General features: G+C 39.0%; 4 protein-coding genes and 1 non-coding gene across 12 annotated transcripts in view; 3 read left to right on the top strand and 2 right to left on the bottom strand.

Annotated features, from left to right (window-relative positions):
- Positions 1–6328, top strand: part of LOC134756132 (obscurin) — a 159874-nt gene extending 153546 nt beyond the window's left edge. For all 7 annotated transcript variants that reach the window (XM_063692954.1, XM_063692953.1, XM_063692952.1 and 4 more), the window contains 4 exons: positions 231–1420; positions 3895–4076; positions 4904–5053; positions 5509–6328. In XM_063692954.1, coding sequence (XP_063549024.1) covers positions 231–1420; positions 3895–4076; positions 4904–5053; positions 5509–5661 — 1675 coding nt within the window. In that variant the 3' untranslated portion in view covers positions 5662–6328. The remainder of the gene's footprint in view (positions 1–230; positions 1421–3894; positions 4077–4903; positions 5054–5508) is intronic.
- A 763-nt stretch (positions 6329–7091) lies between these two features.
- Positions 7092–11596, bottom strand: LOC134756123 (NEDD8-conjugating enzyme UBE2F-like). The gene is made up of 3 exons (XM_063692937.1): positions 11132–11596; positions 10660–10821; positions 7092–8959 (listed from the first exon to the last, which is right to left on the bottom strand). The coding sequence occupies exons 1-3, from the start codon at positions 11402–11404 to the stop codon at positions 8840–8842; spliced, it is 555 nt and encodes a 184-aa protein (XP_063549007.1). The 5' UTR covers positions 11405–11596; the 3' UTR covers positions 7092–8839.
- A 329-nt stretch (positions 11597–11925) lies between these two features.
- On the top strand, positions 11926–15340 carry LOC134756122 (vacuolar protein-sorting-associated protein 25). Of its 2 annotated transcripts, XM_063692936.1 has the most exons (3): positions 11926–12081; positions 13876–14240; positions 15179–15340. In XM_063692936.1, exons 1-3 carry the CDS (start codon positions 12032–12034, stop codon positions 15289–15291), a joined length of 528 nt encoding a protein of 175 aa, XP_063549006.1. In that variant the 5' UTR covers positions 11926–12031; the 3' UTR covers positions 15292–15340. The 2 variants fall into 2 exon arrangements, with proteins under 2 accessions (XP_063549006.1, XP_063549004.1); XM_063692934.1 differs by lacking the exons at positions 11926–12081; positions 15179–15340 and adding an exon at positions 12090–13343 and having other exon boundaries at positions 13876–14050.
- A 2773-nt stretch (positions 15341–18113) lies between these two features.
- LOC134756149 (solute carrier organic anion transporter family member 4A1-like) overlaps positions 18114–27470 on the bottom strand; it is a 92844-nt gene continuing 83487 nt past the window's right edge. The window contains exons 8-14 of the mRNA XM_063692979.1: positions 26146–26267; positions 25294–25539; positions 24906–25113; positions 24309–24508; positions 23323–23467; positions 22099–22281; positions 18114–21494 (exon numbers count right to left, since the gene is read on the bottom strand). Coding sequence (XP_063549049.1) covers positions 21260–21494; positions 22099–22281; positions 23323–23467; positions 24309–24508; positions 24906–25113; positions 25294–25539; positions 26146–26267 — 1339 coding nt within the window. The 3' untranslated portion in view covers positions 18114–21259. The remainder of the gene's footprint in view (positions 21495–22098; positions 22282–23322; positions 23468–24308; positions 24509–24905; positions 25114–25293; positions 25540–26145; positions 26268–27470) is intronic.
- On the top strand, positions 22710–22782 carry Trnas-cga (transfer RNA serine (anticodon CGA)). Its single transcript has one exon. It is a non-coding gene; the product is annotated as a tRNA-Ser (tRNA).

Here is a 27470-nt window from a genome sequence, read left to right as displayed (position 1 = left end):
AGGACCCGCAAATATTGCCCATCAGGTAAGGATGCATTTGGACGACACTGAATTTTGTTGTTTTGTATTCAGCAACCAAACTGTACTTATGATGTGTAAATAAATTATAATTACGTCACCGAACCCTACATAGTTAAGTGTATCAAAAACTGCACTGAGTAGAACTGTTGATAAGTCACAAATCAGAATGTACTTACCCGTTTAAGAAGTTAACATCTTTTTTTTTTTAGGGATGGAGAGCCCGCACAGTTCTCGTGCTTCGCCGTCGGCGACCCGAAACCAAGCGTCCAGTGGTTCAAGAACGACATGGTCATCGCCGAAGGCAATCGCATCAAGATCGAGCAGGATGAGGAGGGACGCTCCACCATCAAGTTCGAGCCCGCCATGCACCACGACATCGGCTTCTACAAGGTTGTTGCTAGGAACAAGGTTGGACAGACAGTCGCTAGGACAAGGATCGTTGAAGCGGCAACGCCAGATGCTCCAGACAGTCCTACAGCTGCAGATGTCTCCGACACTGAGGTCCTACTCCGATGGAAGCAGCCCAAATACGACGGAAACTCTCCAGTTATTTGTTACGATTTACAGTACAAGGAGGGCGATAGCATTGAATGGCGTGACGTAGCTTCCAACATAGACCACGAATTCTACGTTCTCAGAGACCTCAAACCGAACACCAGCTACCAATTCCGTTTGGCATCTAAAAATAGAATCGGCTGGAGCGACAAGGGAATTCCGACCAACTTAGTCAAGACAATGGAAGCCGGCGCGCCTAAAATCGAAGTCACGAAAGCCATGAGGCATTTACAGCAAATCACAGAGTCCGGACAAGAAGTCGTTCTGGATGAAGATAGGCCTAAGCTCAATTATGAAACTGAAGAGAATCCTATCGAATGGGAATCCTCGGACAACTTCACTGAACGCTACAGCTTCATATCTGAACTGTGGCGCGGAAAGTTCTCAATCGTAGTCAAAGGCGTCGACAAACGCAACGACAGCGTAGTAGTCTCAAAAATTCTAGAATACAAACCAGAAACGGAGGTTCTAATTAAGAGGGAATTCGAATGCCTAAGACGATTAAGGCATGAAAGAATATCGAATCTCTTAGCCGCTTACCAAGCGCCTGGCTCGCCTGTAGCAGCTTTCATTATGGAGAAACTCCAAGGCGCTGATATCCTCACCTACTTATCTAGCAGACACGATTATACTGAGCAGATGGTAGCGACTATAGTGACTCAGATTCTGGACGGTCTTCAGTACTTGCACTGGAGAGGTTACTGCCACTTGGATCTGCAGCCTGATAACGTCATTATGGCATCAGTCAGGTCAATCCAGGTGAAATTGATCGATTTTGGCTCAGCGCATAAAGTTACGAAGCTTGGCACGAGCGTGCCGCAGGTCGGAGATTTGGATTACAAAGGTAAGTTACTATATTTTAGACCATATTACAAATGATCAGCTGCTTACAGATACAGATGTAGTGCATAATCCTTTACCATCGAATTTCACGAAAACGCACAAACGTGTTATGCTATTTCAGTCAGTCTCGGTACAAAAAGTACTGAGGTTGACTGAAGTAGCATGACAAATACGAACGTTTTCGAGAAAATACGATCATCATCTTCCTCGCGTTATCCCGGCATTTTGCCACGGCTCATGGGAGCCTGGGGTCCGCTTGACAACTAATCCTAAGAATTGACGTAGGCACTAGTTTTTACGAAAGCGACTGCCATCTGACCTTCCAACCCAGAGGGGGAACTAGGCCTTGTTAGGATTAGTCCGGTTTCCTCACGATGTTTTCCTTCACCGAAAAGCGGCTGGTAAATATCAAATGATATTTCGTACATAAGTTCCGACGAAAAACTCATTGGTACGAGCCGGGGTTTGAACCCGCGACCTCCGGATTGAAAGTCGCACGCTCTTACCGCTAGGCCACCAGCGCTTCTTTACGAAAATACGATGGTAAACCATTATGTACTATATCTGTATATTGTTTAGGTAGGTCTTAATACTCCTTAGACTAATAATTAGACACTTAATTCAAAATTGTTAATTCGTTACCTAACGTGTACCTGATTGTACAGTCGCCATCAGATATATCGGAGCGGCCAAGGTATTCACAATATCTGAACACGCACTTAACGGAAAGCTTAAAGTAGCTGCAATATTTTTGGATCTAAGCTCCGCATTCGACATGGTCGACCATAACATTCTCATAGCGAAACTGGAGTTCTACGGCATTAGAGGCCAGGCCTTAAATCTTATAAAATCTTACTTTCACAATAGAACACAGTTTGTGGAAATTACGGATGTAGAAGGTAACTGTGAGAATGTTATCAAATCCAAATCTATAAAATTATTGCGAGGAGTACCACAGGGTTCAATCCTGGGCCCAGTCTTTTTTGTGCTCTACACAAACGACCTGATACAATTCATCAGCAAAGAAATTCCGGATATCAGCTTAATAGTTTTTGCAGATGATACTAATGCAATTGTAAGTGCTAGTTCACTTGAGACTGAACAGAAAGGCCAATCGAGTGTTGGAACTATTTGACTGGTGGTTCAGCTGTAACTACCTAAAGGTGAACCCCAGTAAAACTTGCGCAATGCTCTTGAGGTCTACAGTCAGGCAAAGGGACCATTTGAATTTGTCGTTCTGTGGCGATAAGATAGAAAACGTAAGCAGTGTAAAGTTTCTCGGTACTTACATAGACGATTTACTCACGTGGAAAAACGAACTGGTAAGCATAGTTAACTCCATTAGCTCGGCTTGCTATATCTTGCGAAGTTTACGGAACATAGTGGAGCAAAGATACCTCAAGATGATATATCATGCACTGGTGGAATCAAAACTTCGTTATAGTGTCAAGTGCTGGGGCAACAGCTATGAGTATAATATAAATAAAGCCTTTGTTATCCAAAAGCGAGCCATGAGGACTATAGTGCGTATTCCACAAACTGAGTCCTGCAAGGAATACTTCATAAACCTTAAATTACTAACTGTCCCGTGTCTGTACATCCTTCTGCTCCTCACTGACCTGGTCAAAAGTCTAAAGGAGTACGAGACTAATGAAGAGAGGGAGATACGTGTAAGTACTAGAAGGAAATACCTACACTGTAAACTGCAACCTAAACTTAATATAGTCACCCATTGCGCAGAATTTCAGAGTGTGCAGCTCTACAACAAGCTTCCCAGTGAGTGGAGGAACATCGATAGCCTTGTTATCTTTAAAAATAAATTAAAAACACTGCTGCTGAAAGAGTGCTTCTATTCTATAGAGGAGTTCACGACCTACTTTAGTGATTTGTCTACGTAATGTTGGTAGTAATTAATTTAGATTAATTTAGGTAAATACGTCTGATATTGTTCTGCATGTTAGATTGTATAATTCTTAGATTTAAGGACCTAGATTTAAGGAACTTAGCATGTAATTACATTCAAATACAATTATATTGTTCATGAATAAATAAATACAATACAACGCCCTGACAATGAGGGCTAACGCGTATGAATTCGCCACTAGGGGCGCTAGTGTGGATGGTGGTCTTCGCAAGTCACTTCAATGACTGACAGCCTGTTCTTTAGTCTTTTGGACCACCATCAACAGAGGCGCCAACTGGTGAGCAAAAAAACGATAGCCCTCATAGAGATGTGTTCAGATATTTGTGAGCGCCTTAGCCGCTCCGATATATCTGTTGGCGAATGTAACAATCAAGACTATTTTAACTTATCTAAGTTATAGGCAAGAAATAAAGCCACTATTTAAAGGTTTTATGTTGACTTTTCAATTATGTACGGTCAGTAAAGCTACTAGCTTGGCATCGCTGCATACTCATTTGTATAGCTAATAGTTTGCTGACTGTACCTAATTACTTACGTTTACTCTATTCCAGCGCCTGAGATCGTGACAGACGAGCCAGCATTCCCACAGACAGACATCTGGTCACTCGGTGTCCTCACGTACATCATGCTGTCCGGAGTCTCGCCATTCCGAGGGGTTGATGACGCGGAGACTAAACAGAACATCGCCTTTGTGCGGTACCGGTTTGAGCACCTATACAAGGAGATCACACAGGTAATTAATTTTATATTGATAAATTTGATAACCAAGCAGTACTGCCTTCAGGTCGATCGCCTACTAGGCGCTGTTCAAAAACAACTTGTGGTTTCGTGCAGAAATCAGCTCGAATACCTTAACGGTATTACACGATGGGACATCTTCAAGCTAGGTTTCAAGTAGTTCTACATATAATAAGAACTCATTTTCACCATCTTAAAAATTAAAAGATACACGCTACTGAACATACATTGAACATGCTTAGAGTTAGACCAAGATAAGTGTGCAACGATTTTGATAGCACACGCAGCTTTGAAATTATGACGTATAAATAACACTTGCACTGCGTGTGCTATCAAAATCGTTGCAGACTTATCTTGGTCTGACTCTAGTATAGGTATATATTATGTAGGTGTTAACGCTAATAAGAATAGTGCATCAACTGTAAGAGGCAGCACAGGAACCCTCTTTTGATCGGTGTGAAATGTCAATGACAAGTTACTTACCCTGTGAATACGATACGTAATACACTGTAACTACGATAGACAGAGTACTGCAGATACACTGGTGCGTCCAATGATGATCCCTGTGACATAATCAGTTAAGTAATAAAAAAACGGCAAAACATAATACCTATCTTTCTTCAAAATTTAAAAAACATAATTCTTAAAAAAAAAAAATTTTGCCTACCCAAAAGCGATTTAAAGGATATCATAGGGATCATCATCATCATTCAACGCGTGTAGTATATAATAGTAGGTACTTACTTCAAAATAAGTCACGATAGACCCTCCAACGCAAACTTCTTCCTATATTGTATTTAAACATAATTTTGACATTATCAGGAAGCGACCAGGTTCCTGATGTTCCTGTTCAAGAAGGTCCCCTTGAAACGACCCACGGCCGAAGAATGCCACGAGCATCGTTGGTTGACGCAGTCAGACTTCATGAACAAGAAGAGAGAGAGAGCCGTGTTCTTAGGCAACAGGCTAAAGGTATTAACAACTACCTAATATTAACCTACATAATGCTCTTTGACCACTAGGCTTCAAAGTAAAAAGCTTCAGATATTAATAATAGGTCGACCATTCGATTCAAATTTATATAATATGCACAGAAAAAATCTTGAAGAGTCGGCAAGAACTTAACCCCTGCGTGCGTGGGAATTTAAATCTACTGTTTTAAATGTCAGGGTCACTTTTTCAAAGATCAAATTTGACAGGCCGCATACGAGGGGCGGCGGGCGGAAATTTGATCTTTGAAAAAGTGACCCTGACATTTAAAACAGTAGATTTAAATTCCCACGCACGCAGGGGTTAAGTTCTTGCCGAGTATACTGACATGTCTGGCGGTCCAAGACTAGAGGTTACCAACAAAGTTAGCATAAATAAAATAAGAAAAAACTTCAATATCTGTACCAGTCCTAAAACAATCACATTATTCCTTTCAGGAATTCTCTGACCAATACCACGAAAGGAAGGCCGCCGAAGCAGCTCAAGTGGACATGTCTGCGACCGTGTCCTCGGCCTTCGGACAGGCGCGGCGGCTCATGCGGTCCAACAGCATCCAGGAAGAGTTGCAGACCAACTTCCAGAGCCATTAGGGCATCTACTTAAGTCTGTAATGTTAAGGCTAGCGGGCTAAAGGAAACTTTAGCACGACTTGAGTGAGTCGCGGACCTTCATATATCAAGTCACGTGATATAAGAAGTTGCGTGACTTACAGCGATACAGATGTAGGATAAACACTAAAACAATACCTTTTAATTCTTTAGATGTCAATGGTAACGAATGGAGTTAGCCTTAACACTACAAAAGAATATACACAGGTTTAGGAACATCAAATCAAATACTTATGTATGGTAGGTATCTTTATGCCTTATACCTATACCATGAGTCCAGGCAAGGGTATAAATCTAGAAAACAAGGATTTGGTGTTGTTTTTCAGTCTCTGTATATTACAGTTGCATCATTTTACGCCGAGATGTTTACCCCAATATATCACACCATAGGCTGAAACGGTAAACTCATACTCGGAGTACGAACATAATTTAATCAGGGTTGCCACTTGCCAGAAAGGGGTTCAAAGTGATATTTCCAAGTGTCATTTATCATCATCATCAAAAAGTCTAGTCATGAAGGAGTCTTGTTACGACAGTTTTGTTACTTTGTTAAGCTATTTATTGTATACAATTTTTACTATTTATTATATTTATACTAATTCGTATGGTGCTCCAGTATTAATCTGATTAATAAAGAGCATTCATTTGCTTTCTTCGTTTTATTTTACACCTTGTTTACATCCAGTTAGTGACTGAAATGTGTTTATAACAGCACATTACACATTCTACCATATTATAATGCTTATAAAGTTTATATTACAATAATCATACTCGTAACCAATATTGAGCGATATATTTTATAAACTTTACTTTGTTTACGTTACGATGGAAAATCAAATCTACCTAAGCATCAAAACACATCGGTCAATCTAAAGGGGCCCAATGACTATCAGTTCGCCAGACGATATCGGCTTGTCAGTTAGAACAAAAATTTGACAGTTTCGAACAACTGACAGGCCATATCGTCCGGCGAACTGATAGTTAGTGGGCCCCTTAAGCGAAGGGTCGATCTCCCGAACAAAATTTGAATTTTGGCAATAGAAAAAGTCAGTAAAAAACCGGCCAAGTGCGAGTCGAACTCGCGCACTAAGGCTTCCGTACCATTACGCACTAAACGGCAAAAAAAATCACGTTTGTTGTATGGCCCCACTTAGATATTTATTTTATTCCGATTTTAGTATATATTGTTATAAAGGCAACAGAAATACATCTGTGAAATTTTCAACTGTCTAGCTATCACGATTCATGAGATACAGTCTGGTGACAGACAGACAGACGGACGGTCGGACAGCGGAGTCTTAGTAATAGGGTTTCGTTTTTACCCTTTGGGTACGGAACCCTAAAAATTGATTCACCCGAATGATTTCGATTTCGACCACATTTGCATTGGCCTATCAAATAAAACAACGATAGAGCGTGCATATTTCATTTATTATAAAATTCCATGTAATCGGAACACGCATATTAAAAATGGTCACACGATTCAAACACCTATTATTGCATTATTTCCATTGACGTATTATATCTAAGGACGGGGCCTTACGGGCAATAAGAATGGGGCCAGTACATTGGTGAGCCACAGCTACAACGCGATTGGTTGATGAGTTCGCATCACGCGCGCGATTGGTCGAAATTAGCGCGCGCTACGCGCTTGGTCGAATTCGTGAGGCACACCGCTGAACTAGCACCATTCTTAGTGCCCGTAAGGCCCGTCCTCAGATATACGTCAATGATTATTTCGGACACACAGCTTCCATTTGTATGACTCGACAGTGTCTTGTAGAATGTGATTTTATAGGTGAGAATTTGTTACACTGACCCGATGTTTCCTATCGCTATCGCACGCGTATAATTATATTTTCACATCACCAAGTCAAAAAAGGGCTTCTTCCCTGCTAGGAGGGATCAAAGTGGCACTTTTCTTCCCTGCTAGGAGGGATCAAAGTAACACTTTTCTGTTCTAGGACACTATTTTTAAATATTTTATTTAAACATAATTACCTCGTCGGTGATGTGAAAAGCAGTACGTGTCACATGGTAGCAAAATTATTTCCATCTTGGGCGTAGCACACTTGAATCCCTCACTATGCACAGTATTCTACTTTAGAATCCCTCGCTACTCTCGGGATTCTATAATAGAATCCTTCGGATAGCCTCGTTTAGGATTCAATGTACGCCCTAAACATGTCATTTTGCTCCCTGGTGACACAATCTACTATGCTATCCCGGTCGCAAAGTGGAATTGACTCCGGCATCTTCAGCGGGGCAGCAATTTAAATATGCGCGTGCTATAGTGATAGGAAATGGCGCGTCAATGTACTTACGATTTTTTTTGTGCTCAGCGTCCTTACTTTAAATTAATCTTATGCTCATTAAAAAAAACATAGTCTACAATACAACAATGCAGATGTATCCATGCCGTGTATATTATTACTGTAATATTGGCAAATAAGTCTGAAATAAACGATAATTTGGTATAATTATCAAATCCTTTGAATGACTAGAGGATGTACTCACAATAGGGAATATTACGCGAAACTCTGCGCAGGGGGCGCCACTACCACAATCTGAGGGTCTATCGCTAAACAAGAAAATCGAAATTTCGTTATCTAACATCTGTCACTTGCATATACGAGCGATAAAGGGCAGATAGCGAAATTTCAGATTCGCGTTTCCCCGGTAGGTCCTCTGTTTAAACAAACCTTGATGCATCAATGTCATATTTTATTATTAATCTTGTCTGTCAACGTATAATACATTCTCTCAAGTACTTAATTTTCATACTTGTTAGCGTGATTGTATCAATTATGTTGGCGTGTGCGTGACACGCGATAAGACAAACGGTGGTAAATCGGTTAATAAAATTAACGCGTAATATTATTATAGTTTAAATATAAATTATTTTTATGATGCTACGCGTTTTTATATTTTAAAATAATTCCCTAAATCAAAATTGAATTACCAACCAAACAAACCAAATAAACACAACCATATAAAATCACAGCTACAAAACTAACACCATCATTATTATAATGTGAATTATTTAAATATAGATCTATCACTTTTGGAGTATTAAATATTTACCTACAAAATAATGGTAGATAAAAATGATGAATAATGTACAAAGATTCCTAAGGACGCTGTACAGTGAAACCGAATTTCATCTCTTGCCTTTAGCTCCTGATATGTAATCCTGGACTTTTGCTTGGAACTCGATTTTGTTCTTGCTATACATCTCGGCCGCTTCGATGTTAAGAGGGTCTTCAAAGTTTAGGAGATCCTGAAATTAAATTAAAAAAAAAATTATATCTGGGAGATCGAGCATTGATCGGAAAACATATAAAAACTAAAAATGCGCGTTTTCCCAGAGATAAAATCTAACTAGATCGATTTTTCGCCCCTGAAAACACCCATATAGCAAATTCCATCGCAATTGTTGGCGCCGTTTCCGAGATCCCCAAAATATATAAGTATATATTTATTTAAAATGTATTGCACAATATTACAACATTGTACAAATGGCGGACTTAAAGCCAAATGGCATTCTCTACCAGTCAACCATAAGGACAAACAGAGACACTTTACAATTGGTGCAGAGAAAAAAAACTAATGAATTAAATAAATGAAAAGCAATCTAATACAATTTTACCCCTTATTCTTGGTTGGCGGAGCCTATATCGGACAAAGCAATCAGTGTTTACCACTTTATTGACCTTTTCCTTTGAGTAGGGAACTATGAAAGCACCCATGAGGCTGACATATTAAATATAAAAACTAGATAAAAAAAATAAAAAAAAAGCAAACCCCTTATTCATAAACATCTACTAAAGTTGACAAGCTGCTAATAATTGTTTGTCCCTTTCCAACATGTATGATGGTAAGGGACAAATGATTATTAATTAGCGGCTTATCAACTTTAGTAAACGTTTATTAATATGGAAGATAAACTACATATATTACATAAATACAAACATACATACACACTATAAGTATAATATTGATGAATATTATTTGAACTCTTGTCTTAGCAAATGCTTACGTAACATTCGCTTGAAAGAAAACTTACTTGGAGCTTATTAAATATATTAATAACGGGTCAGTCACGTGTTTTAAGTCGGAAACGCTCGACATGTTTCACTCCATACCGAGGACCGTCATCAGGAGCTTGCGTCGACGGTGACGGACCACCAAACATGTCTAGCGTTTTCGACTTAAAACACGTGAGTGACCCGTTATTAATATATTTAATATGTCTGTGTCTCACGGATGTTTTGTTACTTGGAGCTTGTCTGATATTTAGGGTAAATATTTGTTTGGTAGACATAACTTCTGAACAATATAGGTTCCCGTATAGGTTATAGGTAGATATAAATAGGTTCCTTCCTTCTGGAGGAGAAGGAAATCCTGAAAGGCGAATACAGCATAGCCCACAAGAAAATCGTTATGGACACCTGTATCCTGCCAAGTCTAACTTACGGAAGCCAAACTTGGACATACACAAATAAAGTGCGTAAAGCTATAACGACCTGTCAAAGATCGATGGAGAGAAGTCTATTAAATATAAGAAAAATACAGAAAATTAGAAGCGAAATAATACGTCAAAAGACCAAACTTACAGACGCTCTTCAACAAACTCTTCATCTAAAATGGCAATGGGCAGGTCATGTATCCAGATTTCGGGACAAAAGATGGACACTGGAAGCAACAAAGTGGACTGGACCTGTAGGACGGAGGCGCTCAGGAAGGCCCAAAAAGAAATGGATAGACGACATCTCCTCCGTCGCAGGAAAAGACTGGCTCCAAAAAGCCCAAGACAGGGATGAGTGGAGAAAAAGTGAGGAGGCTTTTACCCAGCAGTTGGGATCTGCAGTCAGCCCCAAAACAAAGCCAAAGTAAAAACACAAAAACAAGAAAAAAAACTTGACTGTAGAACAAACAAAGCTTAAATAAATAATAATAAATAGGTTCTATGATACTTACAGTAAATAACGAGTTGAGGCCCCACACCACATCCTTGAGTCTCCGAGTGGGTGCCCAGCCGTGCTCGTCAATTGATGTCTGCCGCAGCAGGGACAAGCAGATATCTCCGTCCACGTTAATGTTTGGGTGCCATAATCGAGTTAGACATTTTACTTTCGGAGGCTGAAAAAAAAACATGCATAAGTTTTTTTTATCATTGTTTTAAGATTAGATTTAAAATACATAATACAATAGAAGAAACAACAACTACATAAGGTACAAAAAAGTAAAGTTTTTATTGCCAAGAAAAGGATTTAATCAATATTACAGTTTCAAAGGAAATTTTAGCATTATTTATGCTGTATGATATCTATCACACTATTCACACTGAAAGAGTGGATGACCATTTTAGCTGTGAGATCATATGAGAAATGATCTTGAGGATAAATATATAGAAATAAATGTAAATTAACATGTAAATAGGTAAACTTACTGCCATATTATAGTCTTCAGTGACAAAAACACTGAATTTAAACTTGCCCCCTTGCCAAATACCTTCATCAGGGGCCACTATCAAAGTGAACTCGCTGAGCACGTTTGGGTCCTCAAACTGCACAGAACACGTCCCTGGGAGGTTCTCCTCCATCTCCTGAACCTCTTTCACTAGCAATTTGTCCCTAACAGATATCCTTTTGTTCGTATCCACTTTAATACCGTTCGTGGGCTCCGTATGTTCCTTTTTTAATTTTCTATTAAGCGTAATCATTGTTATAGCTAGTGAAGCTTATTAATAAATTAATGCGTGGAAAGTAAGTTCATATCAATGGTGTCTAATTGATTGTTTATTAGGTTTTCTGTTAATAAAAAAATAAAATTTGCTGTTCAATACCGCAAAACAACGACGTTTTTTAATGACAAACGTCAAAACACGTCATAGATTACAGAGTTGGGTAGGGATGTGCGTTCCATAAAATACCAAAATACCGTATCGATTCGACGTGATCGAGACTGCGATTCGTATGCGATTGATTGCCTATGGTTTGAGGTAGATTTTAAAATGTTGAAAATAAAAAAATAAATTATAGTTGGTCAAGCAAATCTTGTCAGTAGAAGAAGGCGCTAAGTTAAAATTTTCTATGGGACGATAACCGTTCGCGCCTACATTTTTTAAATTTGCCGACTTTTTCTACTGACAAGATTTGTTTGACCAACTATAGTTTTGTGACTTACTTACTCAAATAGTGCGAACTGCGATCTGTCGATCTGATGTCATTGTCATACGAACTGTCATTTTCAGCTGAAGCTGTGTGAAAATTTTATTACTTAGCTAATTTTATTCTAAGCTAATTTTATTTACAAACTGATAGTTATAAAAGTGTAAAAAGGCATAATAATGTCAGAGATATCTTGGCCTTGGCAGTACAACTTTCCTCCCTTTTTTACGTAAGTAAATTAACTCCTTTGTATTCGCAAAACTTTTGTTTCGACAAACAATGTCGATTTTGGGGAAATCTTGGAGGTACATCAATGAGGGAAATGCTCACATAGTGATTGCAATTCAAGAAGAAAACCCATGTTCGACTTATGTGCTTCGTCTTATCAAAGAAGATGAAGAAACCGGCGATATAAATGAGATACGAAAGTCACTAGATTTTGTCAATAATATCATGAACCCTTTACTATCCAATGGATCTGATTCCCAACTTGAAATAATAGAACTACCTACAGAAGCATTACCCGTTCTAATCAATGATTTAAGACCATTTAGACCAACTGAAAGGTTGTTTAAATCACATATAAGTTCTTATGGTATTAAGACAAGGAACTTAACAATTTTGAATCCAAACGGTGTTAATTACTGTATAGAGATAAAGCCAAAGGAAGGATTTATGGCACCATGTTTTAGAAACTATGGAAAATGCTATTATTGCTTAAAACAGTTTTTAAAACTACAAAAAAATGAAATTTCTGACATCAGTAAATACTGTCCGCTTGATTTGTTTTCTGGGAACAAGGACAGAATGAAATCTGCCTTGTTCCATTTATCAGAAAACCCACAAAACAACTTCAAAATATTTAAAAATGGCCAAATAATTTTTAATACGCCAAACAAAGACCAATTTAAAGAAATCATAAAGAAAATGCATATTTTTAAATCAACCAATGCATTCTTCAGCTTTATAATAGAAACTTTACTTTATGAAAATAAACATACTCAAATAGACAACCACTCAGATGACGTCACTTTTACCAAAGAGAATATAAGTTGCAACGTTACTTCTGACCTAAATGAAGAAACATTATTGTATAAAATACTACGACTGCAGAGGCTAGGGGAGGAACTGACGGTATCAACAAAAAACTTAAAATACATGTCTATAGACTATGTGTCATCATTATTAGACCAAATTGATCCAGAAAGAAGTCTTCATTGTGATGTTGAACAACAAAAATTCCTAGAAAAAATTGAACCTTTACATAAAGCTCTAATATCTGCCGTAGCTAAAGACTGCTCTGTAATGATAGCCTTTACACCTCAATTAATTGTAGACTATGAATACTTCATCCAAGTCGGTGAGAATATGATACCGTTCACGGCATCCGTGACTGACTTAGAACCAAAACTACCAAGGGTTTTGAGAAAAAGGAAAAAGACAGAAAAGAAACTGATAAAAATTTATGAAGAATGTTTGAAAAACGGAGGCGTAAGTATCAGAAGAATGATGATTAGTTTTGAAATTTTATTCAGTTATGAAAATATAAGTTGTGTATAGATGGCAGCACCAGTCTCTCGCTATATCGTAATTACGTAAGGAATTCGTATAGGAGGTGCAAGCAAGTACTACTTGCTCTTAGAGTTGGTCAAAGACGCCTAGTCTTAGTAAGATGACATATAGTCGAGAAATTGGGACCGGTTCCGCCTTGGCAGGGTGGCCTAGGGGTTCAAGGCGTTAGCCCGGATTGCTAAAGACGCTAGTTTGAATCCGGCCTTCACCACTGGAGGGCTTCGTCACTTTTTCTTTAATATATGACATCTATTTCAATTTATTATGAAAATAAGTTACAATTTATGTACTAGCTCTATTTAGTTTGTGTTAATTTCTCTTCCATCTTTAGGGCCTTTAAAGAATTTAAGAACCAGATTTGCTTTGTCTGTAATTTTCTGTACAAAAAGTCTGCCGATTTTTGCGGGGGAGGGGTTTTCCTATTTTTTTCTAAATTATGCTTGTTTTCCAGGATTCAACTACACTCGGAGACCAGGACTAAACAACTTGAAGCATGGCAGCACCTCATAGCGGACTACCTCAAAACTACAAAACAATCCACCATAGATATAAGAGAAGCTCAGAACAGTCCATTATTTAACAATCAATCTATCAACCGAAAACTGTCACAGGAGTCCATTTTAGTTGTCCTAGAGTATATGGGGAAGATGGGGCAAGCGGCGCCGCTGGATAAGAGCAAGAATGTGTGGGAGGTGTACTGGCACTCGTTGGATGAGTGGGGCAATATAGTGTATAGCTGGGCTAGCAGTAATGGAATGAATAATTCTGTGTGTACTCTGTTTGAGCTGCGGGAGGGAGAGAATACAGTTGATGAAGGTTAGTGACCCTCTTTTTTTTTTAAATTAAGCTCTAGTATCTCACGGTCCTAATACTAAGAAACTGAAATAGATAACATACACCTGTTATAAAAAAGAAAAAAAAAAAGAAAAAAAAAATTCATAAAATAATTTGATATGTTCTCTAGTTTAATATTAATAATAAAAGATGTTTCTTAAAAAAGTTTGCACATACATACCTAAGAAACCTACCTACCTTGTGTATGAATGTCCTATATTATTTATTTATACCTACATAATAATGCTTACAAACTAATTAGATGGATGTAGCTCAGCTTATGTCTGTTGTTTTTCTATTGTTTCCTTCGATTTTAAAATGAACGAAATACAATCCTATTTTCTAAGACCATTGATTCAAATTTGACTGCCAATTTTTATTGTATGGTGCCTTATCATATGTCTGCCTGGCTGTTCTCCTGTACAGGTCATATGTTCGAAGGTTTTATAGTAGCACCATTGCTTTTTAGATTCTGTTCCGTACCCAAACTCAAAGGGTAAAAACGAGACCCGATTACTAATACTCCGCTGTCTGTCCGTCTGCCACCAGGCTGTATCTCACGAACCGATCACGGCCTGGTCTAGCTATCAAGCTAGACAGTTGAAATTATCACAGATGATGTGTTTCTGTTGCCGCTATAACAACAAATACTAAAAACAGAATAAAATCAATATTTAAGTCGGGGCTCCCATACAATAAACGTGATCTTTTTGCCGTTTTTGCGTTTGGAAGCCTTCGTGCGCGAGTCCGACTCGCACTTGGCCGGTTTTTTTCAAAATGGCAGTCATGGAAGTTCGTGTGTTCCCCAGCGACCCCAGTTCACAGAACCACTAGTACACTACATATTACTAAATTGTTGTTGGTTGGTGTGTTGTTGTTTGTTGTTGTTGTTTTGTGTTTATATTGTTGTAATATTTCAGAGTTCCACGGGCTGGACATGACGATCCTAATTAAAGCGCTGAAGACCCTCGAGGCCAAGGGCAAGTGCGAGCTGATGGAATTTGACGATAACCAGGGAGTCAAGTTCTTCTAACAAGTCTGGCTGCAAGACCCCAAGGTTAAAAGAATTACGATTTAAGAGCATTCTGCGAAATAGGGATGTTGATGTTATGTTTTTACCATAGCAGGGAATATTAGAATGCTGAATATCACATTTTGTAAGTGTAAATATGCGTAACAAATTAATTAAAAATATTTAAAATAATGCCCAGTATCACGTGACTGCATACGCGAATCGGAGCGCGTGACGTCACGGTGTGAGAAAGTCCCACAGACATAGTATATACATGAAACCGAGCGACCAGGGGTAAGAGAAAGAAATATTCATGTATGGCAGCATAATCCTTTTTCTCTTTTACTCTTATATATTTCGGTATTTCGCCATCGCCTCCTTGCAAGGATGCCATAACCCGACCATGAAAAAATGCCCGGTCGGTGATAAAGACTATTTGGCACTATTTTCTCTTTCCTCTTAAAGGAATCGCAATAAGACTATCTTTCTCTATCAAAGTGTGTCAGGCCCTTGCCTGAACCTGACCGTAATCCATACGTCACCACCAAAGAGTTTGGATTTGGTTTGGATGTTCAAAAATTTTACGTATTTGTCTGTTGTCATGTTATAAATAGACACGTAATTATTACAAAAAAAATATATTTAATTTATTTATTTATTACGATACAAGTGCGAAAAGTAGGAAATTCGCAACGAGTGGCGATAAATTCGGCACGGGTTGCGAAGTACCTTTTCGCACTTGTATCGTAACGGACTATTATTACATCGTGACGTCACGGTGACGTCATCAAGATCACGTTGACAGCTTGGAGCGTTTAGGCGCGAAATTTAAACACTAAACTAATTTAACTCTATTTTTTATTTAAAATCAATAAATAAAAAAATTAAATATATTTTTTAGTTCTCAAGATTGCTATTCTTATTTTTCGCAACCGTATTGTGATCTAAAGAAGCGCTAAGATTTTTCAAAAACTGCTGGCTGAACCTACTGCAAGTACTGCACCTTAAACAAATGCAAACGTAGGTATGAGAGCGGCCCCAGAGGGCCTACCAGTGGGCCCTCTACCTCTCATCATTTGGACCAAAGAGATAGTGATAGATAGGATAGAGCGGTACTGTCATAGTGAATTTTGTAGCCACAGTAAATTCACTGCCATCTATCGACACACGATTAAAACTATAAATAAAAATATCAAAAAATGTAGAGTTAGACCAAGAAATGTGCAACGATTTTGTTAGCATACGCAGTGCTATGGATGGTATAGAAAGGATGCCAATCTCTTATGGCAGAATTGTTGCAAAAGTGACCGCTTTCAGCTTTAAATAATAGTTCCTAACCACTCCGGTGGCGCTAGTTAGGCTCTGGTACATGAGTATAACATGAACCATAATATAAGGCAACAAATAACCCGCCCAAATTACGTAGGTTGTTTTTGGTAGTATTTCGGTGTATGGTGGCGCCGCCTAATTACTGTTTTTTGGTGGACACTTTTCTTACATAGAGATTTTCTCTTATGGCAGAATTGTTGCAAAAGTGACCGCTTTCAGCTTTAAATAATAGTTCCTAACCTCTCCGGTGGCGCTAGTTAGGCTCTGGTACATGAGTATAACATGAACCATAATATAAGGCAACAAATAACCCGACCAAATTACGTAAGTTGTTTTTGGTAGTATTTCGGTGTATGGTGGCGCCGCCTAATTACTGTTTTTTGATGGACACTTTTCATACATAGAGATTTGGCTCCTTTATATAGTCTCCATGCGCAGTGCGTTATTTTAAACGTCAAACTTTTATGAAATTATGACGTATAAGTGACACTTGCACTGCTGGTGCTATCAAAATCGTTGCAGACTTATCTTGGTTTAACTATATTTATATATGGATAAATGTTTTTTTTTTTATTTGCATTAATTATTTTCATATGATTTTAACCAATGTTCTTTCACTGATATGCGTTAAAATTGTTAAATAACAAATGAAACCGTCAAAGCCAATACGAGAGTAGGCCAAAGGTAGAGGCGCCATCTGATCGAAAATCGAATTTTCTTGATTTTCAAGGCACGTTTTTTCCTTAGACTGTATCCATCTATCGGAGTTATATCTATCTTTGTTTGGACGTTCACCGCTACCACAGAATAAGTAATAGTATTATCATACAGAACGGCCACGCACCGCCCCGCCCCGACTCGAATGACCTCGCCCCGCGACAGCAGATTGACGGCCGTTTGGCTCAGTACTGTTTTTAAGCAACTTACTTACACTATGACGCATGACGCGTGTATGACGCTACGCTGCACACCTCGCCAATGCGGCTCTGATTGCCACTGAATACAGTAATATTTTAAGTATATGCACATATGTATATGATTGAATTTTGAATGCATTTGTTAAGTTAAACTTTAATGATGTTAGAATATATTATATGATATTTTATAGTCCTTTGTTTAATTTCTTAATAATGTCCTAATATAACAACGCTATTGGCGTTAATAAGTTAACTTATTGGACGCCAAAAGCGCTTAAGAGTCCCCGACAAGCTCGGCCGAATTGCACCTACCCGCATACAGAGGTAGTTCCGCTCTCATTTTAAAACTACGTGTTGTTTTGTAATGAAACTTTACACATATAATTTTATTCTGTTTTTAGTATTTGTTGATAACAAAAAGCGGCAACAGAAATACATCATCTGTGAAAATTTCAACTGTCTAGCTATCACGGTTCATGAGATACAGCCTGGTGACAGACGGACAGCGGGGTCTTAGTAATAGGGTTCCGTTTTTACCCTTTGGGTACGGAACCCTAAAAAGGAAAAAATGTGTAGGTAAAAAAAAGTATTTTTTTTTGGAAATAATTTATTTCATTCATTAATAATAATTTACAGTGTAAAAATTGTACAATTATAAATCGTCTATACGCATAAGACTGCCGATATGGTACGATCGTGTAATAAAATGTAAGTATCAAACGTGGTCAGATGAACACAATATCTTGAGGATGTTTCAATATTTCACAAAAGAAATACTTACGGGCCAATTCGAACAATGATCTAGATATCCACTGGATATGATACGGAAACGATAACGAGATATTTAAGAAAGTCATGTCAAATTAAACATATCCGCGATTCCGAATGTCCTCTTGTACGATCTCTTTAAGATTTGCTTAAGATATTACTTAGACATCCAATGGATATCGCAAAACGTCACAATAATTGTAGCGTGAAATGACAATTGGTTTCTCGAATCTAACTGCAAAAGATAACTAGTTAAGAACTAAACTATAAAATATCTATTAGATCTTGTATCTAGTATTATCACGTTGTTCGAATTGACCGGTTAGTCAATTAAGTAGGCTCTCTTATTTCGTTACGACATTAATATGTATTTATTTCCCAATAACCTATTGCATATACTCCAGCAAATCTAGAGTTACTAAGCGACACTAGAGCAAATGATCAGTCTTCAACCAAAATGTACAATTCCTATAACAACTATTGAACAAGAAACGATACGTCATATATAAGCATATGCTTATAGATAAGTCGTACCACAATTGGGTAGGTAAAGTTTTTGAAGATAGGCAAATTATATTTTTATCCGATAGTATTCGTCATAACGATCACGGAAATGCAGCTCTTTTATTTTTATTTCGTATTATTTATTTAATATATTTTTTTAAGTGACCGAGATGACGTTTGTGAAATTTAATAGCAGATCAGGCACTAATGCCTGTGCACGTGATTTAATTGATGAGATAGAAAAAAAAACGATATCAACTGTCAGTGTCACTTAGCTGTCATTGCCGAATGACAGCATTTCCGTGATCGTTATGACGAATACTATCGGATAAAAATATTATTTGCCTAAGTTACCTACCCAATTATATCTTAAAATAACAACAAACATTAATAAATAAGTGGCCAAATAAATAATCAATTACATAAAAATCCGATTAAAAATATTAAAATTGTGCCGTTACACATTGTACTCTCTAGTCTAATATTTACCTTAAGTTTTTTTTTTTTACTTAGCGCAGCAAAATTAAGATCATTTTGTGTTGTATAGGAGCCCATCGATTGCCAGAACCCGGTTTCCAAAAATTTGCTCTTACAGAACGCACGAACCGCCAATATTCGTTTAAAAATCTATTTAAAATCAGAACTAAGTAGTAGATAAGGACTAGAACAATAATAAAATTACAGAAACATGTTTGTTGTTTGCATTATTAGTTATTTTTTTCATTACTTCTTGACGTGTAGGTATACACGTCATGGCGTTTCCGTGCAAAAAAATAATAAACGAACTCGGTTGTAGTTTATGGTCAAAAAATTTAGTCTTAGTCTCGGGAAACGTTAAAAAGTCGTTTTTGCTAGTGACAGACAGATAAATTTCGATTTCATGACCAAATATACACACGGCTCAAAGTTAACCAAGTTCGTTTATTTATTAAATCTCAGAAAACACTGCATTAGAATTATTATTATTATAAAATTACACACGCTAAATAAATATTTAATATAATACAACTAAAAACCCTAAATTAATATGAACGGGTACATAAATATCGTTAAAACTACACATCACAGATACTTTACAATTACATCAGGCCTTAACGATAAATTCATTAATTGTATAAGACGTAAGAAAAAAATCGTGCCTCCGAGTTTGACACTTGAAGAAGAGCTTGTGCCAGTTGTGCCCTACATCCATAGACATAGTATATACAAGTAGTTATAGACGCGCCACCGAGCGACCGGGGGTAAGAGAAAGAATATTCATATAAAATTTGGGCAGCATAGGATTTTTTCTCTTTCACTTATAAATTTCGGTATTTCGCCATCGCCTCCTACCTATGATGCCACCCGGTCGGTGATAAGGACAAAGCATGGCACTATTTTCTCTTTCCTCTTATAGGAATCGCAATAAGACTATCTTTCTCTAACAAAGAGTGCCATTGAGACATACAGACCGAACAGCGCCACCTACACTGTCAAATTCGAGGCATGAATTTGTCTTAGATTTTATACAACACAATGAATGAATCTTTGCCTTAACTAAAGGCCCTTTCCTGAATTGGCAGTAATGGCAGTGGAATCGGTGCAACATTACTGCTACCTGAATACCCGATTGCTGCCGATACTGCATAGTGTATCGTACTGTACTGACAATTCAGGAGGTACCTAAGAATGTTTGGAATGATTAATGTACATGCGTTAAAATATCTTGGGAAAATTGAGGGTAGTTCTAAATAACAGTAAAAGTCTGTTTTACTAAATCAAAATGTGGAAGTCCTAGTTTTCGTTAGATTTCCATGTGCGTAATTTACTTTTTTTTTACGCCGAATCACTACGATCATGACATGACATTATTATAAATGAGTAAATGACGTCGGCAAAGTATTTTAGGTATTTTAATGTTATTATTTTAAAACTACCCACAGCTTTCTCAAGTTTCTAAAGGGTACTTAAATTATGCAATTTGCGACTGTGGTATTTACGCATGGACCTTAATGGTAAGATTGGTAAGTAATTATTATTGGTACCTTTGCTACCAAGTGTACTTATCGATAAAATTGACTAATTATACCGATTTCCGAGCAAAGCTACTTAAAAGAGAAGGATTTAAAAATGGGTAAAATTACCCTTCACCTGGTTACCTAAATATAAAATACTGGATACCTAAGTATTAGGTATTTTTAAGTAATAAATATAGGTACCTTGTATGCTAAGGCAAATCTAAAAGATAACATTCATAGGTATGTTGAATATTCAGAAAACGCTCAACGTTAAGGTTTACTGGCATATTTTGGGTTTCGAGAAAATTATGATAATTCCTTCATTACCTATGTATGTAAATTCAGTACGAAGCGTGTAAATTCAGTATAAAATAGCAATAAGGCTATCCTTATCAAAGGGTGCCAAAATCCTAATATCTTAACTTCCATTACCAGGTCAATCTACTTAAAAAAGTCGTTTACCAAAAACCAATCTTACAAATGCTCACTACATTCCAACGCCGCGTTACAATACCCGTTCCCCACTTTATCTCCGTTGGCAACATTACCGTTGGCAACCCCGTTGGTCTTCTCAGCGCAGACCACAAGGTCCACAGAAGGTACGACGGCGTTGCCGGTCTTGCCGCCCGGCGGTCGGTAGAACCACCAGGCAAGGAAGAAGAAGAGAAGAGAACAGAGCTTGCCAATGAGAGCCAGGGCTAGCATGTACCTGGAATATAAAGATATATTAATTGCGTAGCACTTAAACTGGGTATTTCAATGAGGGCTAACGCGTATGAATTCGCCGCTAGGGGCGCTAGTGTAGATGGTGGTCTTTTCCATACTTCGAAATGTCAAATGTCACTTGTCACTTCAATGACTGACAGCTGTTCTTTAGTCTTTTGGACCACCATCAACAGAGGCGCCAACTGGTGAGCAAAAAAACGATAGCCCTCATTGAAGTAGGAATACGCCTGAATACCGCTTGCATTTGTAAAAGTTTCGGTTGTAATCATTGGACATACGTATTTAAAATTTGCAATTTTTGCTTTTCATGAAGGGAGTATTCAGGTTTCTCAAAGGTTCTCCTAAATTTTGAAATTGTTTATGGGCTATGAATGCCTGATGCATCTCGTTTGCTATTTCTTTTAAATAAAAAAGAGTCTATTACTTAAATTATACTGAAATTATACTTAGGAAGTGGTAGATTTTGAAAAGCAAAGTAGATTTTTATAGGATTTTTTCCGCAAGTCCATAGGATGGTGTGTCAGAGGGGTTAGGAGGGTTAGAACTACCTCATACTATCCAAAAGACACTAAACATTGGTAACTAACCTGCTCATATTGTAGTTATCATAAAGCAAGCAAGCCCCAGAGCGGTCGCAGGTCCGCGCCCACAAGGAACACGACAGGTCAATGAGGAATCCGAAGAGTAATGGAGCTGGGATGGTGCCCAGAAGACGGACCTTGATCCATTGGATACCGAGCGCGAATGAACGCTGGTCTTCGCGTACGCATCTGTAAAGATGAGGCATTGTCTGTAAAACTAAACGTATTGTATATTAAACGTTGCTGCTCTCTGTTTATCTTACCTTTATATCTTGTTATCTAAATAAATAAACGTTTTATTATTATTATTTATCATATAATTTCGGAGGCCCCTTGCGGATACAATTCGACCCATCGGGATTTTTGTGCAATCACCCCCTTGATTAGCCTTTTGACTACTGAGATATTTCGACCATCTCCATGGCCATCTCAATTCCTTTGGTACCATATAACCTGTTCCAAAGTTGAACAAGTTTGGGAACAAATCAAATTATTTTATTAAATATTTTGATTTGTGTTTTTTTTTAAAAGTATAGTCACACTACTATATATAAATTAAAGACGCTTAGTCTTACAAAGATGGCATATAGTCGAGAAATTGGGACGGGCACCGCCGTGGCGAGGTGGCCTAGGGGTTCATGGCGTTAGCCGCGAAAGCTAAAGACACCGGTTCGAATCCGGCCTTCACCACTGGAGGGCTTCGTCACTTTTTCTTTAATATATGACATCTATTACAGTTGTTCCAAAGTTGTTCATTCTGTCAGGCGAGGGCTTGATATTAATAATATGTGCTCGGTATTCATTACCTTCGGAAGGTTTAGGAGATGTATCTAAAGTATTTAGGAGTGCAGTGTGGATTAATCCTGAGGGTCGTGAAGTTGCAGTCTCGACAGTGTGAATCTTTGTGTGTAGGTACCTAATGTTTACCTCAACTGTTGGACACACAGATCATCCACCATACGTCGAAGAGGATTTGATCTAACTGGCAATAAATATATTGAACTTTGGTTCCCAAAAAAGCACTTAGAGGAAAACCACTATCAAGTTTTTCCCGCTTTTCAACATTGCGATACTTATAGGTAATACTGAGGGCCTACTGCGAACATAAATTTCGTCATCAGCATCTTTATCGCTCTTGCATATTTGAGCGTAAGAACGAAGTGGTTCGCGGTAGACCTCCTGTTTAGGTATCTATGTATACATTAATTATTCTCGATTATTTTTTATTACCTCAGTGTAGCAGAAAGTGCGGGCATGGTAGCTATGAAAGTGAACAGCATGACGCAGAAAGAGAGGAACACGAACAACCACAGATACGGGCAGGACGAGCTGCAGATGCTGTTGATGGCTTCGTACGGGACTGACACGTTCGAATCTGGGAAATACAAATAAATGTTTTTTTTAGATAAAAGTGTCCACAAATTCTTCTAAACAACGACAACGGGTGCTAATTATTTTGCCTTTAAGCAAGTTTCCTAGCTACGGTTTACGGACCGGTTCTGGTCAGTTAGCCAAAGGCCTGGCCGTGGCCCTCAGTTCAAAAAAGTTTGGACATTCTTATTCTTATGAGTTAGATGGAATGACACTAATAATTTCAAAGGGTGTTTTATTTTGTGTGATCTTCCTATCTCCAAAGGAAAAGGACGTCAAGGAGGTGTATTAGGGGAAGGCTCATTTTCTGTCATTGCCTGACAACTGACATGTTTCAATTAGTTTCTGATCCACTAGGAGTCAACCGTCAACGCTTAAGTTATAATATACCTTTTGGCTAAAATTACGAGGATTTTGCCTCTACTCCACTCCTTTTTGAGTACCTGGAACACTGTACAAGGAAGTCCCATTGCCGATGCAAGCACAGTCACTGTATATCTGTGCTGCCCCGGCCAGCACTGCGGTGCTGCAGCCGGCGTGGCAGGGCGAGTAATAGACGACGCCGTCGGCTCCGCAGACTGACGCAGACATAGCACTTGCAGTCTTTCGGAACATATTATAATCGCTGTATCGAGCAAACCTACCTGGAACAGTGTAGAGCGAGGTCCCATTGCCGATGCAAGCACAGTCGCTATACAGCTGCGCTGCCCCGGCGAGCACTCCGGTGCTGCAGCCGGCGTGGCAGGGCGAGTAGTAGACGATGCCGTCGGCTCCGCAGACTGACGCAGACATAGCACTTGCAGTCTTTCGGAACATATTATAATCGCTGTATCGAGCAAACCTACCTGGAACAGTGTAGAGCGAGGTCCCATTGCCGATGCAAGCACAGTCGCTATACAGCTGCGCTGCCCCGGCGAGCACTCCGGTGCTGCAGCCGGCGTGGCAGGGCGAGTAGTAGACGACGCCGTCGGCGCCGCAGACGGGCGCGAACGCCGCGCCGGAGCACCCGCAGTTGGTGTTGCAGGCCGCCGCCAATCGGTCCGAACTGGGACATTATTATTCGACATTAAAACTTCATGTGGGATTCTTTCCCCGTTTAGAGAGTATTCAACGGTAGCAAAAATTTGGGAAATTCTCTTTTGTTTGGAAGGATATCAGTAGTTTACTGTTGACTTGTATCAGGTATCAGGTCAGGATCCGATGGTGGTATCCTGGAGAAGTATTTTTATAATAGGTAAAGCGCCGTGATATTTGGTCACATGAAACTGTTGATGAATTCAGTTATTTTTAAGAAGAAACTATGTAATTAAAAATTGTTTGTTACCATGTATCTTGTGCAATTTGTAAGTTGTTCTTGTAGCAACCGAGGTGACCAATATAATCAGTATGGATGTAAGCAGCAATGGTAACGTAAAACCAAATAAATATTTAAAACAGCTCACCCAGCCACACTAGGAGAGTTATATCCCACTGTGACGCCAGCAAAGGGATAATCGTCACAAGTCAGCACGAAGCTAAACGTAAAGGCAGCAGCGACCAACGTTGCAGCCACGCATAACTTGATGATGCCGGCACAGGCGAGATTCCAGCGTTTGACCAGCCAGCCTCCAAGGAATGTTCCACCTCCGCCCGCAGGAACCGTGATGACACCTGGAAAGAGGATTATTCTGTGAGATATTACTTATCCAGAGACATTTTAGACGTATTTAAGGCATGGTTCTGCCGAGATATACCTTGTTTGTTTTTATATCTCATTAAAGTGTCAAACCCTTTTGACTCTACATGTTGGCTTCTGCTCTACGCACGTCTCCCAATACATAAAGACCTTACCTAACAACAGAGCAGCCTCAGACGCGCTAACCGCGAACTGGTTCTCGATCAGCTTGGGCAGAAACGCGGCGAAGCCTGATATCATCATGCCCTCGCTAGCGCCGGCCAGGTTCAGGAATAGGAACGTGGGGTTCCGGAGCAGCGCCGTGGCTGCTCGAGGCAGCTCTCGGAGGGAGCTGAAAGCGGCGGATTTGGAGGCTGAGTCGTGAGCTTCGGAGACTTTGGAGTTGCGGATTTCTTCAGCGCCTGGAAAGTAGGAACATTTTGTTTATTATATGAAATAGTCGAGCGAACATATTAGAGCTACTGATAATAAGTGGATTTGGGATCCCTGAACCTAATTTACCTTCGCTGTTACTGTTTCCGTTCTGTTGTATTGCCTATAAAGTATACCGATTTGTTGTTGTTGTCCTAAGGCACCCCGGAGGAGCAACCGTCTTGGCCTCGCTTCAGCTCATTCCTGCGGCTCGCAGCTCGTTCTCTACGCTCCGCCTCCAGGTGTGTACTGGGCGTTTGCGGGCTCGCTTTCCGTTCTGAGACCGCCACTCAAACGCGATACTGGCGTTGTTCGCAGCTCCTCTTCGAAGGGTATGTCCGATTCTCCATTTCCGCAGCGCTACTTCTTGAGCGATCGGATACCGTGAAGTATACCGATGATTTGGGCAAAATCGCATGGAACCGTTGGGTAGCACACGATTGGTAGTTTGGAGACCCTTGGGATGATGCCTAGTGGATGTTTTTTGACTTACTTATACGGGTCACGTTGTCTGGTGACTGGTAAATGCATCGGTCAGTCCTTTCGAGGATGGACTAGAAGTTTAGAATGCTTTTTCGATGACCTATCACAGTTACCTGGGAGCTCGTAGGGGAAAGCCAGCAGCGGCACTGCTACTATGAGGCAAAGGAGAGCTGATAACAGAAACCCGATCCACCACGCGCCGATCCACACGGAGCTTACTGGAGTTATGCCGAGACTGGAAAAAATATTTTCGAGAATTAATGAACTTAATTTATTTATTTGTTACAATGGAAAGTTTTACCAAAGCAGATAGATTCCCGCAACGCTATGTTAGCACAAACTTGGAAGTAACAAGGCATAGGAAGGTACATATGCCATACGAGGGGCACGAGGGGCACTAACGTAGTGCATATTTGGCATAGTTGACACGAAATCAGCGTGGATGCCTGCATTGCTTGCCCAATATTTAGACACTTTAATAAACCTTTTTGCTCCCAAACTAACCACAAATTCCTCAAGCACTCAACGCTCAATTACTCAACGCACACAGAGCGTGTAGTCACTCAACTTGAGCATTTCCGCGTGGATGCGGTTTGCTCAGCAATCGAGATGCAGACGCTCAGATGTTTGACGTACACTCAGCAGTGATTATTGGATAGCTTAATGAGTCGCATGCGAGCATGCATAGATTGCATAGTGGTCAATATGTGAATAAATCTAGTTCCACGCCTACGAAATAGTCAAGTCAAAATACATCTATAAAATTTTTACCTATTAAACAATTGGATAAAATAAAATATCTTTAAAAAAACCCCTAGCCTGGTCCCACTAGGTTTTTACCAAAGAGGATATTATAGGATAGAGCGGTACTGTCATAGTAAATTTTGTAACCACAGTAAATTCACTGCCATCTATCGACACACTTTAAGACTAAAAATGAAGATTCATAAAAAAAGATAAAATGTATTTAAATATGGATAAATGATTTTTTTATTTGCATTAATTATTTTTATATGATTTTGACCCATGTTCTTTTACTGATATGCGTTAAAGTTGTTAAATAACAAACGAAACCGTCAACGCCCTTTATACGAGAGTAGGCCAAAGGTAGTGGCGCCATCCTGATCGAGAATCAAATTTTCGTGATTTTCGAGGCACGTTTTTTCCTTAGACTGTATCCATCTATTACGGAGTTATATCTATCTTTGGTTTTTACTATTTGTATAAATCATCTATAGCGGTCGTTTCGACGAATAATTCAATGTATTTCTAACTCAAGAGCTCTCAGCAAAATAAAGGGCATTGAAATGAATAGAAATAATAGAACCCGTTCAAATGCTAAACGGGAAACGCACACTTCAGCTTTGTACTATTATTATAATTGTTCTTTTTGTTTTGTTGTGATCGCTGGCGACAAAATGGAACTAGTCAAATGTGA

This window comes from Cydia strobilella, chromosome 3 (genome assembly GCF_947568885.1).
Source record: "Cydia strobilella chromosome 3, ilCydStro3.1, whole genome shotgun sequence".
Lineage (NCBI taxonomy): Eukaryota > Metazoa > Arthropoda > Insecta > Lepidoptera > Tortricidae > Cydia > Cydia strobilella.
This window is presented reverse-complemented; position numbering and strand designations above follow the sequence as displayed.

Excerpts from the sequence above, each read along its gene's own strand:
- LOC134756123 (XM_063692937.1), bottom strand. The coding sequence starts at position 11,404 with ATGATTACGCTTAATAGAAAATTAAAAAAGGAACATACGGAGCCCACG. Across the intron at positions 10,822-11,131 it reads CTGAAGACTATAATATGGCA|CCTCCGAAAGTAAAATGTCT; the intron begins GTAAGTTTACCT and ends TTTTTTTTTCAG. Across the intron at positions 8,960-10,659 it reads GCCTCAACTCGTTATTTACT|GATCTCCTAAACTTTGAAGA; the intron begins GTAAGTATCATA and ends ATTTAATTTCAG.
- LOC134756122 (XM_063692934.1), top strand. The coding sequence starts at position 12,132 with ATGTCGATTTTGGGGAAATCTTGGAGGTACATCAATGAGGGAAATGCT. Across the intron at positions 13,344-13,875 it reads AATGTTTGAAAAACGGAGGC|GATTCAACTACACTCGGAGA; the intron begins GTAAGTATCAGA and ends CTTGTTTTCCAG.